The sequence below is a fragment of the Numida meleagris genome, unplaced genomic scaffold, assembly GCF_002078875.1.
Source record: "Numida meleagris isolate 19003 breed g44 Domestic line unplaced genomic scaffold, NumMel1.0 unplaced_Scaffold193, whole genome shotgun sequence".
Lineage (NCBI taxonomy): Eukaryota > Metazoa > Chordata > Aves > Galliformes > Numididae > Numida > Numida meleagris.
In genome coordinates, this window is record NW_018363728.1 from 809,586 (window position 1) to 828,075 (window position 18,490).

General features: G+C 38.2%; 1 protein-coding gene across 5 annotated transcripts in view; it reads right to left on the minus strand.

The window, feature by feature from the left end:
• Positions 1-18,490, minus strand: part of RGS17 (regulator of G protein signaling 17) — a 69,915-nt gene that overhangs the window by 20,341 nt on the left and 31,084 nt on the right. For 4 of the 5 annotated variants that reach the window (XM_021382238.1, XM_021382236.1, XM_021382233.1 and 1 more), the window contains exon 2: positions 9,279-9,422. In XM_021382238.1, the coding sequence (XP_021237913.1) occupies positions 9,279-9,397 (119 nt within the window). In that variant the 5' untranslated portion in view covers positions 9,398-9,422. Of the gene's footprint in view, positions 1-9,278; positions 9,423-11,186; positions 11,283-18,490 lie in introns of all 5 variants that reach the window. The other variant, XM_021382235.1, reaches the window with a different exon arrangement.

Consider the following 18,490-nt stretch of genomic DNA (forward strand, 5'->3'; position numbering starts at 1 on the left):
TATTCTTTTTGGGGCTGGGAAAGTTCTCTGGCCCTGAGGCTGACTGGCACCCCGTACCTCAAGTCCATAAAGCCTATATCCAAAACAGGGTTGGTTTCTGCACCTGTGACAGGTGACTGAAATTGTGCCAAAACTACCAGGGAGGTAAAAACTTCTAACAATTTAAAAGTACCGTGTCATTGCTTGGGCTCCTGCTAGATGCTGGCCCCATTCAGTTTGCTAATATAGATGGAGCCACTGTTTTTAATTTGGATAAGATTTTGTTGTTGTTGTTCTGCATTTAAATGTTCATGTCCTTCTTACACTGCAAGATGAAAGAAGTTCTGAGAATTTGCAAGGTCACTTTTGCTGCTTTAAAATGATACCGTCTATGACCATGCCGCAGTTGAGCTCAGATTTTGATCTCAGACACATTTTGGTCTTCCCCCACGTCTTCATTTCTGTTTTCCACAGACTCCTAAGTTAAAGCCTTCTTGTGTAAATACATTATTGTCCAGTTTTCAATAAAGAGAAAAACAAGGGTGAGAATGAAAGAAAAGAAGCCTGAACCCCATCTGGGGAGATGTCAGAAGTTCCAAAATCCTAACAGCTGAAAATCACTCAAACTGTAGCACAAACTGGACTAAGGCATCCTCGGCACTCTTGTTTTTATTTTCTTTTTTTCTTTTTCTTTTTTTTTTTTCCACAGCAACAGTCAAGCTGTGTACTAGTGATGGAAAACCTGTCCTGACATTATGAATCTTCCTCCAGCTTGCAATCTGCAGACATTAGGGTGAACAGCATTTTGGTTCAGGCAGGTGGGAAATGGGTATGAGTGGCAAGGGAGAGCAAGATGCTGATGCTCTGAAGCTATCCATCTCTTAAAGAGCCTCCAGGGACTGATCAAGTTGCTGTATCCCTGTGGTGGTGATTCAGCCATTGCCTTCTCTCCCCCCTGTTCTCCTCATAGCAGGTGTCCCTGAATACACCCTGCATGCTGTGCCAGGACAAAATCAAGATCATTTTCTAAAGTTAACGAGATTTAGTCTGCTTTCTCCTTCTAAGGAGTTACTGTCAGCATCTTATGTATGGCTGAATTAGAATGAGCCTTGTGTAATCCCAGATCCTTTCTGAGCATGTATTTATTCTTCCATTTAGGAAGATTGTGGTTCTGATTTTTTTTTTTTTTTGCATTCCAATTTTCTTTGCAGAATTATTTGCTTGAAATAGGACTATTTCTTGCAGTTAGACTCTGCTTTTTGAATAATCTTAGCAGTACTATACACATTAAAATCTATGCATTTTGTTTGTGAAGTTTCAGAAATATCTACTAAAATGTGCTAATATATTATGGTTATGTTCTACCCATTTTCTAACCCGCTTGTGTTAGCACAGATGGGTAGAATGTTACTAAATACTTGAGCCTCTGTCTATTTCTCAATATGAAATGAATTTCACAGTTTAAAGTATTAAGAATCTAATCCTGACACTAGGGTGCTTGTCCAAGAGAGCTCAGTACTGGTTTTGATGTTAATGAAAATTCTATCACTGGCTTGTGAGCCGTGATAAGCTATAGCTCTGTTCCTCAGATTAGACTTCTATTTTGTAGTGGTGAAGAACATAATACCTTTGAAAATAAAAACTCTTACCGCACGGAGTTAGACTCAGTTATGATGGTAAAGGTTTTTTCAAACCAGGGTTCTCGACTGAAAACTAATTTTAAATAATTTTTATGTGCTGAACATCTGTGCGATATCTTTTGTATCTTTGTCCTTCCACTATGATTTCATGGTACGCCAGCAGCATATTAGTGACTATCTCTTTGCAAAAAATTGCCAAAATATGTGTAGTGTGTAGCTTACTGCTTTATCCTATAGAAGTGCTTGATTCAGATTTACTTTACATGTCCCAACACAGCAATCTGCACCTCTGCAGCAAATGACCTATGGGGCTTGCTCCTGCTGTGTGCCACTGACTAGTCCAGAGCTGCACAAGGCATTCTGCAGTAGTCTTTGGAGGAAGATGTCAAGGGGCTGAGAAGAACACACAGGAAGACAAGAAGATAAAAGAGGATGGATGGTATTGAAAATAGGGATTTCTAGGCTACTTTTTGACTAGGGGAGATAAGACAATCTTGATCATTTTAGAACAGGGCTCCACAGTGACAGAGGCAGGCTCTCATGAGAGAGCTGAATTTTTAACTTCCTTTAGATGATTTTACATTAAATTCTACTTTGTAATTTTATTTCTGTGGTCTTGTTTGCTGGTAGTATTTTGATTTCTTGCAGAGGAATCTTAATCTCTAGAAGTAGATGCAGGAAAAAAATGTATTGGAGAAGTTTGCTGCAGTTAACATACCTGAGACCCCCTCTGTCATATGTCTGCACTTTGTGGCATTATTCATGTAGAAGAAACACGTTCCCCTCTTTCAAACAGTATCATTTTGCATGTGCTTTACAGAGTTGCAGGAAGGGCCCTGTCTCAATTATAAAGAAGAGAGATCCTATTAAAAATCATACTCTTTAGGAATGCAGGATTCTCCTCCCTGATTTTTTAACTCTAGAGATCATCCCTTTCCTTTGCTTTAAAGAGAAAAGAAATGCTTTACTTAACATTGTCTACAAAAGTATGAAAAGAATACTTGACAAGCTATTTATTTTTAGTGTCTTCTGCTTGTTTTTCCAAATGCTGAGAATTTAGATTTCTTATTTTAAGTAGCTGAGGGAGCACTGAGAGGCTCACTTCTGAGGACTACGCATTTAAGTCTTTGCCCCAAGCTCACCCCGTGGTGCATTCCTGTGACAAAACGAATGTCTGCAGGGCAGCTTTCTCTCATGGCCTTGCCACTCAGGATTGGTGGACTTAAAGACAAGGTGACTTAAAACCAGTTTTCTAAAATACTGCTTTATACTGCGTGTGACAGGTTATGTAATGGATTTTTTCCAGCGTTAAATTCTACCTGTCAGGAAACCTAGTGCTTTTATCCTAAGGAAGCACCAGTGCTGCCCACTGCAATGTGATAACCTGGGGCAAGGAAAGCAAGGCTGTCCACAGAGGCATAAACCACAAGTTCCCAAGCAAGTTAAGCCCACTATCCCTCAAGATAAATTATTCTCTGTGAGAGAAGGGGAATGTTTTCATTTTTTAACTCTGTAACCACAAATGATAAAAATTGAAGAAAGTCCTGGAATATTTGAAAGAACAAAAACACTTAGAATGAAACATCTTTTCCTGTTAAATATTTTAAAAGATAATACCTATTTCAGCAAAATTGAGTGCAGTAGTCTACAATCTCATGTTTTGCACTGTACACTAACTTCCAGTGAACTTTACTCATTTGCTTTTCTCAGGTCTGATGTTTCGAGAAAAAAAAAAAAAAAAAAGAATGCAGGAAGTAGTGTACATGTTTGAGATATCTTGGCCTATGCATTCGGGGAGGAAAAGAAGAATTTAAAAATTAGGTACATAAAAAAATTGAAGCCAAAAATGTTCTTAAAAATGAGTGCTTTTTGCTACAAATACAAAGATTTTTTTTTCCCCTGCTAAAAGCTTTAAAAAAACCCTGAAGCCTGGGTGTCTCTTTGTACCAGTCCCCCCTCTAGTTTGCTCCTAGCATAAAACTGCTGCAGACAGAAGCAGAATATGGATTTTGTTTTCCACATATTTGAGAACATGTGGGTATAATTTGGTGCATTAAATTGTTGGGAGTTTTTGATGCTGTTGTTGTTTGCTTTCATTTCCTTCCCCTCCAGACCTTCTACCATAGTTAAAAAAAATAAAGCAGCCACGACTATAACCCCAAGGATTACCTTGTATAGAGTCATGCAAAGCTTAGACTTAATTTTTCAGTGGCAAACTGAACATGCTGGAAAACAATTATTCACCTCAAAGTACTAGAGGTGTAAAGGACAGATTTTATTCATTTATTTTATTTAGAGTACCATGCATGCTATCTGTTAGTTGGAAGAAGGAAAACACTGAACCCCATAGAGAAAAAAATATATCTATAATTTAAAATAACTTCTTAGAACTGTATCTGTCACCTTGTGTTCATGGCATAAGTGACAAATATCTTTTTGTAGTCCTAAGTCAACTACTTCACCCATGCAAGGAAAATGTTCCCTTTAATAAAGAAAAATATTTTTGTAGCAAAGTCATTAAGAATAAGAAGTTTCAGATCTAACTCACAGAAGTCATGGGCAAGTTTTAAGAGCTAGAAGGGGAAGGTTTCTTGCCAACAGCAAATCTTGTTTTCTGCCAAGCTGGCAAATACCCTATCTGCTTAGAGATCTCTTGGATGTGGGAAACTAGTCACAAAAGGGTCACAAGAAATCAAATGGCAGCCACAACTTTTGTATGGGCACAGCTCAGAGTTGCTAGGCATATGAGCACCTCTTCCACAAGAGCCTTCAGTAACTGCTTTAATGGTTCCCTTTAAGGAAAGGCCCTTCAGCTCAGACCTTTGAAAGGAGCTACAGAACCAGGTATGGTTGTGTGATCAGCTTCACTTATTCCAAGGCGGTCATGTGATGTTCCCAGGATCCCGTACTAGAAAAGTCTCTTGCAGGACAGATATTGGACATCTTCAGAACCTTCTTGTGTGTGGTGAAAGAAGAGAGAGATTACCAGGCACGAGGGTGTCCCTCCCAGAGCTTTGAAATTCACTGAGCACCTTATGAAATGAAGAGAGGACAAAAAGCTGTAACTCCTTGTCTAGGTGACAGACAAAAGAGGAAGCAAAATAAAATTAACCGAATACCCAGTGTCCCCATGTTAGTGTCTTGAATTTCTGAGAAGAATGTGATTTGCAAGTGTTTTCAAGCGAATGACTGGATTGATGTCTGCTCAGGAAGTTGAACTGGCTAACCACTAAAGAAGGTGAAATAATGGGCTTCCACCCTTAACTCACCAGGCTGAGCTCAGAGTAGTAAATCCATAGCACAAATGACTAATAGTTCAGCTCTCTGGAGACAGTGCAATTGGGGAAACTATAGACAGTCCTCCTAGGAGAGTTATGGCAAATCTTGCCACACTTAGGCTACCTGAGTCAATTATGCCTAGTGAGGAAGTCTTTTTTTTCTTTATGGGAATGATGCTTTGTGGGGCTTAAGATGCAGGGTGAGATCTGTACTAAAATTGTTGACACTTTAATGAGGCAGTTTTTCTGAAGTAAACACCTAAGGTCTACATCTGATCAACAGAGAGAGAAATGTGTTACAGGAGACCTCCAGTGGGAAATATTTGCCTCTGAAGTAAACTTATAAACTTTTCTTGTTGACAACTTTAGAAACACTGTTCTATCTCCATTAAGGACTGGTTCCTTAGTGATGTTCAGGCACTAGTTCAAAGCTTAAGCTAGCTGAGCAACATCCTGACCATGCCTATCAAAATGAAATGACATCTTAAGGAGACTGTTTATCTTCATCTGTCCAATGTGAGCAAACCTTAATAATTAGATCTACTCTGTAAATGGAGCAATTTACTCTCCTGAGGACTATCTGTGCCGATGGATTTACTGGGTCTAGCTAAGATGGAGCTAGTTAGCTTCATAGTAGGTGGTATGTTGCTATGTTCTGGATTTTGTTGAAAACACACCGATATTTTAGTTGCTGTTGAACAATGCTTACACTAAGTCAAGGTCTTCTCTGTTTCTTAAACTGTCACACCAGCAAGTAAGGTGGGCGTACACAAGAAGTTGGGAGGAGACACAGCCACGACAAAAGTGGTATCCTGTAACATATGATGTCATATGGCAATAAAACTGGGGGAAAGAAGGAGGAAGGGAGATGTTCATTTTTATGGTGCTATGCATGATGAACCCTGCTTTCTTGGAAATGACTAGCATCTGCCTGCCCATGGGAAGGAGTGAATGAATTCCTTGTTTTACTTTGCTTGTGTAAGCAGCTTTGCTTTACTTATTAAACTGCCATTATCTCAACCCACAAATTTTTATCCCTTTCACCTTTCCAATTCTCTTCCCAGTCCACTGGGAGGGAAGGAGGGAGTGGCTGGATAAGGCTCAGTTGCCTGTGAGGTTAACTAACGATAATGAAAATGTGCTCCAATTGCTTGTTATTTTTAAGAAGGAATTATGAGAGGAAACTGTTTGTAAAAAGATGTGCTGAATAATGTTTTGATCCCAACTGTCGCTGTTAAGTCTCTATTAGGTAAGGTATTATTTCCCTAAACAAAGGTGCCAATATTCGCCCCTACTGTTATGTAAACAGAAGACTTAATGTCTATTCTGAATTTAACACAGGGTAGAAAAAAAGGAAACAAACATCACATGATTCACAGAAGACATTTTTAGAATTGCAGTGATTTATGGAGATGAAAACTATTGGACTAGCTTTTCAAATAGATACAAGCGAAAGCTTCTTGCTAAAAGATGCCTCCCTTCTCCCCACATTTCTATGAATAGTGAGGAAGTTGAGACAGGAGAGTATATTGATATAAGAGTTGTCCCCAGTCAAAGAAGCAGAAGGAAAAACAGATGAAAAGCCTTCTTGTCTTGATATTGACAGCTAGGGCATTATCATCACCATTAATGAACCCAGCTACACTTCCAGATTGGAGAAATCATGTTACCCTGGAGAAATTCAAGTTACTCAAAATACCTGAGGAACTGGGGAAAGCAAGTAATTACAATAGGTCCAGAGAACCTGTTACAATGATTGATTAAACTTTCTTATTTCATGACTCTGGAGAATATCCTACCAAGAATCACCTATATAATGAGTGACTAGCAAAGTTTGGTATTTTTTTCTTTTCTTTTTTTTTTTTAAGGCAAGTAACTGGAGGAAGAACAATAATCAGTTCTCCACCTGGACTGTTCAAATTTACCACACAAATTTGGAACCAGAACCAATTTGCTTTAACTCAGATTCTGAAATATTTCATATTGCCTTTTTCATAGTTTTGTCCTATCTCTTCTCTTCTGGGGTTTCCACCACAGAATCATAGTAGACAGAACTGGAAAAGACTTATTACATTATCTATTTTATCTTTTTTATTTTAGAAAATATAAGCAATGTCACTATCCAATTTGACTATTTGTTCTGACTTAATCCAGAAAATTAGCTTAAATTGACAGAATTTCTCCATTTTCAAACTAATCTACATTATTGAAACCAAACCACCCAACCAAACAACAAACAACAAAATAGCACTCAACTCCTCCTAAACCTCTGAAAGATAGGATATTAACAGTAGAGACAGTTACTAAAGCAGCTGAAAGGACATTCTACATTTTAAAGCAATAAATGCTCTTAGTGTTAATATGCATAAGCCATTCAAATATTTAATGGTGTTGCATTCCAAGGAGTGGAGGCAGTTCAAGTGCAACAGAATTCATGAAAGCTTCAAAACAGTATAGTTGACAAATAAGGGTTCTTGGGTTGTAGCATGCTTAAAAAATATAACCAAATGTTTTTAAGTTTTTCAAATTAGACTGATACTTTTATGATTCCTCATGTTCCAGTATGTAAGGCAAAACTGAACCACAGCTACACATGCACAACAATTCTATTTCTATTCAGTAAAGGGATATTGTAGACATGGTGGATGATTCCATGAAAATATAATCTTAGGGATGGTTAAAAAACAAACGAGATGTTAGGAAGTAATAATAAAAAAACAAGAGCAAACATAAAAAATTGCTGTGTTATCACATAAGTACTTTGTATATTCATATCTAGACTACTGCAGAAGTTCCTGTCACACATGTAAGATGGGAGATAGTAGAACAGGAAATGTACGTAGAAAGACACAAGGTAGGTGGACAGACAGAAGATACATAAGGATAAAGGTCTGGGTCAATTTTCTGTACCACAGATTATAGATAAGACTATGGAAGAAAAGACAGATGAAACGGGATACAACAGAACATTTAAAAAGAAAAAAAAAGATTATCCTGAATAAATTTATTCCCTGTTCCACTAATTATGGGAGCAAGGAAGAATCAAATGAAATTATCTTGTAGTAGATGAAAAAAATAGAAGGGATTGATAGTTTTTGCAGTGCACAAGTCAATTGTAGAATATATTGGTAAGGAAAACCTCGAATGCCAAAACTTTAGGTGAGTTCAGGAAGTCACTTCAGAAAACAGTTAGACAAATTAATGAAAGATAATTCATCAAAGGCTATAAAACACGTATGTAACTTCTGGGTCAGGAAGTCCTTAAGTTGTACATTCACAGAAGTTGTGAACTTTGCTGGGGTAAGGATGAGGAGGTGGATGTTCACTTCTAGCCTCCTTAGGTCACTTCCCGGGGTAGGATGCTGAGCTAAATGGACCTTTGGTCTGTAACAGTACAGCTAAACTTGACACAAAGCAGAGGATAACAGTAGCAAAACATCCTTCCTTTTCTTTCCACCAAAGCTGTATGGCTATCATCTTTGTTGTATAGAATGAACACATTACAAAATATCTTTATAAAAGCATGAGCACTTGCTCATCTCTACTCCAAATATCCACTTGTATGTATTCTTAAATGTGCTGGGGGCAAATAGCCTCTGATTTTAGATTGGAGATAGAGGGCTGATTCAAGTGAAAATAACACAGATACACAGAGGAACAGTCACTCCAAAGAGACTGAACTGTGTAGGTAATAGGATGCACAGGCCCTGAGCAACACTGAAAGACAGTTAATTTATCTGTCAACACTAAATGTCGACAACAGTAAGAAGTAAAGACTTGATGTCCCTCAAGATACTGAGGATTTAAGGCTATTTCTGAAACTGGCTTTAATTCTTTGACTTTCCAAGCCAATTCTTTGTTCAGCAATAGACAAGCAACCATAATTCCTGAGCCTTTTTTTCCATTAAAATTTTGACACACCAGTTAAATGATAAAGTGGAATGTAAAGCTTGTGATTCCAAATTTAGAAACAACTAAGTAGTAATACAGGTCTCCCTTTTTCCCTCTTGAATGCAGAGAACTACAATATAAAAAGTACTAGCAGAAAAAAAAAAATCACGTTTTGAATGCAAAATATAAAATATTCAGTATGAAGACTCACATATATTAGTTTTATAATGGATTTTTTCTTATTTAGTTATGTTTTAGGTAGGGTAAATACAGCTTGAATTTACTGTTCTCTCCTCTTCCCCCTCACAAGATATCCAGCCAAATTAGGGAATGATTTAATGCGGTATTTTTTGTGTGCATGTGAAATGTTGAATCGTGCCTTTTGGCAGCAATCCTCTCCCAGAAGTTTGCATGCTCCCAGTACTTGGCACTTTCCATTCTCATTGTTTACCTGTTGTGGATATGGAACCAAATATACTACAGGACATACCATGAACAGCTGCAGCAACAGCACCAACAAAAGCAACATGTGTTGTTGGGCCTTTGGTTTCCAGGTGCTTGAGACACAGCTGATGTTCCTTCATTTTGTGACTGCTGCCTCTTTCTCATTTCAGCTACTTCAGTGCCCAAGTGGCTATAAGAACACAGACATAAGAGATGTACAGAATTACTACAGACCATCATGAAGTACATTCACATTTCTACAATATCCTCTAATTCTACTAATTCTCACAGCTTGTGGCAACAGAAGCATGTGAGCATCAACTCTGCTAGCCAAGTCATGGTTCTGTCATAAAAGCAGTTTCCAGAATGCTACATTTTGGTGACAAGCTTATACTATCATGCCATTCAATCAAATCTGTTCTTATCACTTCGGATGCACTAAAAGAACTGTTACACTCGGCTGAACACCAAGTTACACAGCTTGGGTAGCACTTGCTAGAGTCTGAGTCGTTCATTACCATATGAATATCAGAGCTTTCCATGGTACTAAAGTTTTGGCAAGATAGTTATTCACTTTAAAGTTGGAAAGTGATTCTTTATTATTATTATTACTATTATTTTTAATTTAAGCCAGTATGGACTTCACTGGTCATTGTCAGACCAATGAAACTGATATAAGTGATGTAAAAGACATGGGTAGTAACGACTGTCTGTTAATAATGAGCCAAGATTAAAATATGTTTAACTGAGAGGTTTGCTACTTGAGAATTATTTTCTGTAAATAAAAGGAACAATAAATATGTGTTTCCAAAATACTCTTCCAGCTTTGGGACTATTTCTCGTGTCAGAAGATTTGCTTTTGCTCATTGCCGGTCTTTCCCAGATTTCATTAGGCCAAGATATTTTTCTTTCCAGTGACTCGCACCATATAGCTGGAAGTAGTATTCCATGCGTCACTGAGCCAAAACATCTATTGCCAGGTTACACTATTTCTGAAGGCTTAGATGCCAGGGTCCTTCTAAATGGTTCACATCTTTGTACAACAACTGTCGTTTTCCAAGAGTAACAGTTACTAAAAGCAAATGCAAATTAGAATAAATGCAATACTTTTGCTTTTGAAAAAAAAAAGCAAACTTTTTTTTTTTTGTAAGGAGCAGCCCAGTGTCAGCAGCATATTCCCCACTCCTAGCCTCGGGCATTCTGCAGCAGCCAGGAATGCTGAGCAAAGGTGGGCTCAGGTTAATTTGGCACTGGGGTACATCATGCAGCAGTAACAGAGATGTCTGTACTCCTTCTACATGCATTCTAACAGCAGCTGTGAGGGTTTGCATTTACACAATTTCTAAAGCTCCTAAATTTCTTCTGTAAAAGTGTCTTTATAGATACATACAATGGCTTGTAGCAAGAACACTAAGCCTTAGAACTTGAACCCATGCTGCAAAATTCATGGCTGGTGCTCATTTCAACTTCTTGTACAGCTAACTTTTCAGCACATATTGAAAAACTGAGTCATTCCTAAGGTGTTTTAGTAAAATTAAACAGTGAACAACCATTTTATATTTGTTTCACGTAAGATGGTTTTTATTTAAGTGGAATTAAACTCCCATCACTTCTATCATTCAGGTATACTTTCAGAATTAACTACCTGCTTATGTTATTGATGTTATTACAGTTGCTGAATTCCTGAATAATAAATTTACATTTTAAAAAACCCTCAGTTTTTCTATCTATTGTAAACATTTTGTTAACATGGGATACTATGACACAATTGAAAGAATGTCTATATTTCTACAGCAGTCAGGAAGGAAAGAAGTACTGCAGCACAAAGTGTAGCTTAGACAGGGACAGCATGGAGCCACTTTCTTCAAACTACAGAGCTGAACTTCTGCTGACTATGCACGATGAATTTAAATTATTTCATAGATAGCTGTGCCATGCTGTGAGTAGTACTTACTTCAGCAGGTGCAATGACTACGGGTAAAGGAATTAAAGCCAGATATTTTCGCAGGGAACATTCGCTTCTTGTAAGACAGAGGTTCTCACAACATTTCTACATAATCGCAAAAATGTATTAGTTTCAGAAACCAATGAGATTATTGTGCATTTCTTACACATTTTTAGCCAGATATATAAAATGTACTATTACCATTGTTGAAAAATGGCTAGAATGTGCTTCATTATAAATACGAGGTGGCAGGATAAAGGTTACCCATTCAGATATACTGACGACACTTGTAACTTTGCAGTACTTTTGAAATAACTTTAACATAGCACAAGCTGCTGCTGAGATAGATGATCCTCTGCCTTTACTTCTGCAGAGCTCACAGTCTCTTATTCCTTCACCTGAGGGAGCAGGCAGCAGCATTTGTGCAGGCAGTTGATGAATTGGATAAAACTGTAGACATGTTGTGAAATTAATCCAGAGCACCAAATGAAACAGATAGGAGACATTCAGCTGCATAAAGGTAAATCCCACAACTGTAATTCTCAACACACAACGCCAGACATATCTTGGAGTAGAGGCAGAACTGTGATTTCACAGGGGTTGTCCATGTCCTCATCCTTGCCCAGCAGCTTCTACCATTGAAAATTTTCCAGTAATTGCCTTTTGATATGGATTGCAATGGCCAACCATTACAGAGGCTTGCAAGTCTGGCAGTACATGGTGCTGTGAGGAAATGTGGGCCTTTAATGCAAAGCAGTTCAGGAGGCATGGTGTTCTCCAAGGGTGCTCAGAGCCCAAAGCCTAGCTGGTCACTGGGGTGGTACTGCTTATTTTGCTATCCTCTGAATATGAGCCATGACACATCCTGTTCCTGACCATGCATCAGTCCTTTGCTATAACTAGCATTACATCTTTTTGGAAAGCTTCTTATCTGAAGCTATCAGAAATACAGAAAATCCACCCTGTGGTGCAAAACAATAATACGTTTACTGTGGATGAAGTTGGATGGGTGGAAACTTTAGTTTCATGTTCATTTTGGTTTCAGGTTGCATTTGCAAATACCAGATGTAATCTATGCCAAACTGTAATTGATTCCGTTAGATTATTTAGGATGCAGGAGCAGGAATATCTTAATTCTTGACTATATTGAGGGACTGAATCACAGACAAAGGATTTATATTTGGTGCCTTGTTCGAAGGTATGAAAAATAAATTTAGAACCTTTAATTCAGCAAGTTGGCCAATGAAATGAATTATTTTAATGAAAACAAGTGTGAAAATTAGTACATAACTACAAAGAATATTGTGAGCTGATACTGAGCAGACTTTCTAGGGTAGTGGTACAAATTGCATCTACTGTCTCCAAGATATCAGTTTGCTTTTTATGTTTTTCAGCATTTACATTCTTCTCTAGCTTGGCACTAATACCTGATGGTGAAGGTGGACCTTCATCCTGTAGAAGCAGTATTTATCCTTGATACTCTTTGTGATGTCTCAGACCATCACAACACAGGTTCAAGATTCTTCTGCCAGTTTTGCATCTGGTTCTTAGCCTCTGTTTGGTGGCATGTTTTATTAGCAGAGTTACAATTTCCATTTGTGCTGATTGGAAATCAGAGTAGTATTCCATTTTGTTTGACTGATTCATTCTCTTGGGGATGAGTGGATATTATGTTCCTCTGAGCAATACCATAGTCATTGAGGATTTCATTTCACACAACATCTGCTGCCCCCACTCTGCAGCTGAGTAAAGTAACTCCAGGGTACAGCAAGTGCTTATTACACTTGTTATGAGACAGGTAGTTCATATAACATCAAAGCAAGAAAGTCCCTACAGCTCTCTGTGCACCTTCAATATTGCAGCGCAAGAAGAATATGAAAACTGAAAAAAACCTAGAAATTTCGAGTAAGGCCTCCTGTCAGTTGTAGAACTGGCAGCACAAGGATTTATTTCCGTGTTTAGATGGTGTAATTAACACTTATTCCTCTGGGTACTCAGGAGCAATTATTAGAGAAATTCCCTTGTGCACAGAAGAGTGAGTAACTTGGGAAGATAGCTCAAAAAAAAAAACTGTCAGAAAAAAACATTCCATTTGTTACATTTATACCTGGGCAGTCCCACTGAATACTGAGTACAGTCATGTTAAATTCCATATAGTGCCTCTAAAGGATGAAAAGAAGGTAATTTCTGAATGGTTCCACCTCTCCGTCCCTCCATCTCCTGCAGGACTTATACTATGGTTTTAAAATGGTTTCCCCAGAAAGACCTAAGATGTTAGACACTGCACAAAGCACAGGCTGCATCATTACAGTGGCTCTATTGATGTGCATCATCTAATGAAAGAAGAACGTTTGTCTGTTAGTTTTGTGTCCTCAATAGCCTGACATTACTGCCCTGCAAATTATCTGAACTTTACTTTTGGCACTGCCCCATCCAGCTCTCTCTGATAGCGTTGTAACTTTCCCACATACATGACCCCTTCTGTAACCTTTCCTGTTCCCCTCTCAGGATTGAGAGGGCATTCCTTGGAACAGCTCAGGTACTGGGAAGCCATAGAAACCTCTTGCAACTCCATTAGGAACCGAACATTTTTCATCATATTTTCCTCAAGCTATTCCCTCATGTCTGTTTTGAAAAAGAGATATCACAAAGGTGTAGATAAACATACTATGCCTGTACAGCAGGCAAGTAGCATTATGTCTTTTGTTGCAGGTCGGACACACAGTAACTTAGTTTTCAGGACAGAATTGGAGCAGAATCTGCTGAAGCAATCTATCTTTTGTCAAACTTTCATAACAGAAGAGAAAAATCACCTTGCCTCAGAAAAGAGCAGTCAACGACAAGGATACAGAGAGTGAATTACTCTGCAGGCAAGAAACTTAGCTCTTAAAATACTTTCCTTAGGTGATCCAGCACATCAGCTCTTCTACATTGCTTTGCTTCTTTTAATTTTTCCAGTTAAAGGACTAAAACCTCACCTGTGTAGCTTAGATACATTCAGACCTTATAGTAGTTGACACATGCCCCAGAAACAACTCTACTGATGTTCACAGATGCTTGTGCTGATACCTTAGATATAAAGACAGCTCACACAGCATCAGTCTTTTATCTGTGCTGTCTTCATTCATCTAGAGGAGCATCTAAAGGGTACTAAATGAAGACAGAATGAAAGATTTTATCAAATGTCTATGAGCTATCAAGATTTCCATACACTCCTGGCAATACTGAGTGAATAGTGAAGTCAAGACAGCAGAGAGTTATCTTTCGAAGTGCTACTGACTACCCATACAATCTTCATGTAACAACGACATTCATACTCTACCTGAGAGATAACACAGATACATTCTCTGTTTTGCCACTGGATCTTGACAGTCACTCAATATTTCACAAATAAATAAAGTAATACAGTAGAATAAGGTTACCAGAAGAAGTACTGTAATTGAGTTACCTTGGGCTCCATTTACTTATTCCAATGTACCTGTAGTCCGTTAAAGAATAATTAGAAACTATTGGCAACAATGGAACCTTAATTGCACCTTAATTCCTTTGCATATATCCTACTTGTAAAGTTTCAATTAATTACAGCAGCTTGGAAAGTTTTAAATATTTCTATTTGTTAAGGATTAGCATTTTGGGAAGAAAGATCAAAGCAAAGTTGATTTCTAGAAACTATTCTGTTTAACAGCAGATATGTCAGACTTTGAACTATAACTCCAAATTTTAACAGATTTGCTTTCCTGTGTTCTTCAAAATCTATATTTTGCACTGAGTCTAAGTTATAAAAAGACATTAAATGTGTTATTAGAATAGAGCACTCTACATGAACGTTCATTTAAAACTGTGCAACTTGGGCTGAACATTATGAAGTCTTTGCCTTGTGAACAGTAATATTCTTTTTATGACTTCGCTAGACATCTTCTGTGCTCATAAAGGATGTCTGAGATTTCCTTTTATTATTTTATGGTGAACTTAGTATCCTTAGGAAGCCCAGCTGAAATCTCTACAATCTCATCAAGAAGATATGCATCTCTACTTCTGAATCAGACATTACTGCTAAAAAACCAAAACATTAAGTCTGACAGTAATACATTATTGAAAAGTTTGAGATGCCTGCATGTGGTTTTTAAAGAGCTGTACTAAAATCACGATTAAGAGCACTCTACAGCCTTCAGAAAGATTTCATAAAAAGGAAAAAGATAAAACGCATCAGGAAAGCTTTAATTTTTTTTTAAGCATATTGCTTTTATTTTTATATGTATGAGAAACATCTGAGAATCCCCTTTTATGCCATCTGTATCTACCTATTGATTGTGGCTGGCACGGTTGCATCTAACTTAGACACATGAAGCCACCACACTTTTGAAAGACGCAAACATATTCTTCTCAGAGGGAGAATAATCTGTTGTTGTTGCTAAAAAGTAAATAAATGTTTACTTAAGTCTGTGACGTTCATCATAAAAGGACCCTATGATACACTAGGGAACACAAACAGCTTTACTGCAAGCATTAGGGTTCTAATTTCTAAATGTGTTTATCTGTCCTTAAAGCCAGTTTTCTGTATGGAAAGCCAGGAGTCATTTCTGGTGATATGTGAACTGCACAGATTTTGTACAAGTTTCAGTGGAAAAAAATCAAGAAAAATTATAGGGTCAGTAGAATTTGTAGCAAATGTAGGGGAAAAATATTTGCATGTGCAAGGAAATCATCCAACAAGCTTTAATGCTGGTGAACTACATTTTCTGCACATAAGACCACACTGGTAAATTTCCACAGGCAGAAATGGCAGCAACTTTGCATAAATGATGCAGCACTTAATCAAACAAATGCACACAGCTTTCATTTATAGTGCACATGTTACTATAGACTGAAGAACAAAGAAGGCATTAGAAAAATGGCTTTAGGGTGAACACAGATTTTATGAAACCACTTTGGACATGGTCCTAGTCTCTGAAATGAAGAAAATCATCATTCTTCACTGTAAAATGAAGATTTGCATCTTCTTCTAAAGTACTTTGTTCCCCCCCCCCCGAATTCCCCCCAGAAATAGAAGTTGCAACTTGGGACAGAGTAGCCTCAAAAAGGCCTCCATAAAGTAGCTCTTCTGAAGTAACAAGATTTGGTCATCGTGCTGACTTTAGGTTCACTAACTGACTTCTGAGATATCCTCTGACAGGATCCTTGTGTGTTCCAGCCCGCCTTCCCTCAGACATCCTCGAAAGTACAAAAGAAAAACAAAAAAGTAAAATAAGCAAAATCAAGAGATTAGCATGACATAGGAAAAGGGTTTTTGTTAACACAGCAGAAAAAGAGGAGGGGAGCAGAAGGTGGCATGAAGGAACAATGGGTTTAGGCATCCAGCATCCTTCTGGATGGCCTGGAACAGTGGGAGGTTAAAGCAAGTGCACAATATAGATAGGCTTAATAAGAGCCACCTGCAGCAAGTACCTGCCAATAAGCAGGAGGAAGCTGTTGACATATTTACCCTCCAAAAGTAGCGCTCAGGTTGTGTGTATATGCATTAGTTCATGTGCCTCTTCCAACCCCCACCTCCCTCCAAGCTATGCTACCTTTTACTGAACTTGTAGCAAGCTTCTAATATGTGTGCTCCTCTGATTGGTGATAATGCTTGCTGACTAGAGAACAGGAGAGGAAACCAGTTTCTGCTCAGGGCAGGGGATGTGCTTTTTCCTGCCGTGCTGGTATTTGGATTCATGGCAGTTAGTTTAAAGCCCTGGCTCTACCTATTGCATTGTGCTATTAGCAGAGTCCTTGCTTCCACCTTGCTATTTTCTCCACTCGTTTACCTTGCTGGTTCCTCTAGACAGCAAATTTATCTTATCTCTTCTGACTTCTTCCTTACCTGTCAACTCTGTTTCAAGAGTACCCTACAGTATCTGTATGGTAGCGTAAGACACTTTCTACTATTACTCCACAGCATTCCCCACCACCATCCCAAGTCTGTAGCTGCAGTCTCCGGCAGCTTGGGCTTTTGGTTTCCAGCCCTTGGGGTGGGTAACCACCTGCTCACTTGCATAACCGGTTCAGATTTTTGGCACTATTATTCCTCAGCATTCTTATAATTACATCTCTGTCATGTCAAGCCTTTTATTATGTGTTTGATTCTCATAGGCAGGTCTTTACCTATCAGTAAAGATGGGGCTATAATTAACATCTGATAAGGTACAAAGGATGATTCAGCATGACATAGAAGGAATCCCTTTCCATCCATTCCTTATCACCTGTCAATCTCTTAGTTATCTTTCCAGCTGACAAGATCTTTCTGCTGTTTTGTGTCTGCTTGGATAAACATGATTTGTGCTCACTGGTACCAGGATTGGCACTACACCACGGGTACAATGCCACTGCATATGGTAAGGGTATCAAGTATCAAGTACTTTGCAAAGAACAAAGTGTAATCATACTTTTACCCCAGTATCTTCCAGATGGCTGACTCATTTTTGGGATATGGACTAACAGTCATTCATATCATTAAAAACACCGACTTTTACTTCACTTCTTCCAAGAGTGCTTGCAACTTACTTAGTACATCTACCTACTTAATTTTTATACTGTTAGACAGATAATTAATTTTCAGTTTAGGAAGATATATTGATTTTTTTCTTAATGGTTCTGCTGCCATTAATTTTTTAGACTGAAGCTCTAGGAAGAAACCTACCACTGTCACTCAAATCTTTGCTATAAGTTGTAATCAAGTGTTCTATAAATTGTGCTATTTTTAATTACAGAATCATGTAATTTCAAAAATTACCAACGTTCTTACAAGTTCTCATGCCTATCTTCTTGTCTTGCTATGTATCTGGGCTCACAGCGGGCACAGACGTTAGGTTGAAAGCAAAATATAACAAAATAAACAAACTTTTTTTTTTTCCTGTTATTGAGTATCAGCTTTTTATGCTTCAGGCACCATTCCTAACATAGATGCCTTAGGCTCTTTCCATCTGCCCTTTCTCCTTCCCACAAAAAAAAAAAAAAAAAAAAAATACAATGAAGTTTCTTCATCCCTTTCCACAGAAACAGCTTTTGGTTCCATGCTTGGAGAAGGCTTGTTGCCGGAATTCCTGCATTTCCACTGATCTGTCTTGCTCTGTGCTGGATGCTGATTTGCCTTCCTGTTAGTCACACGTCCCTCTTAGTGACTCTCACTTTACCATCTGCTGCTTCCGAGTTTTGTGTCCTACATGCAGTGTCAGATGCGAGGATTCCCCACTTATAGAAAGAAAGCATCTCTTTTCCTTATTAACAGGACAGTTTGTGAAATTGCCAAAGCTGCGGCGAGCACTGCTGCCTCAGAC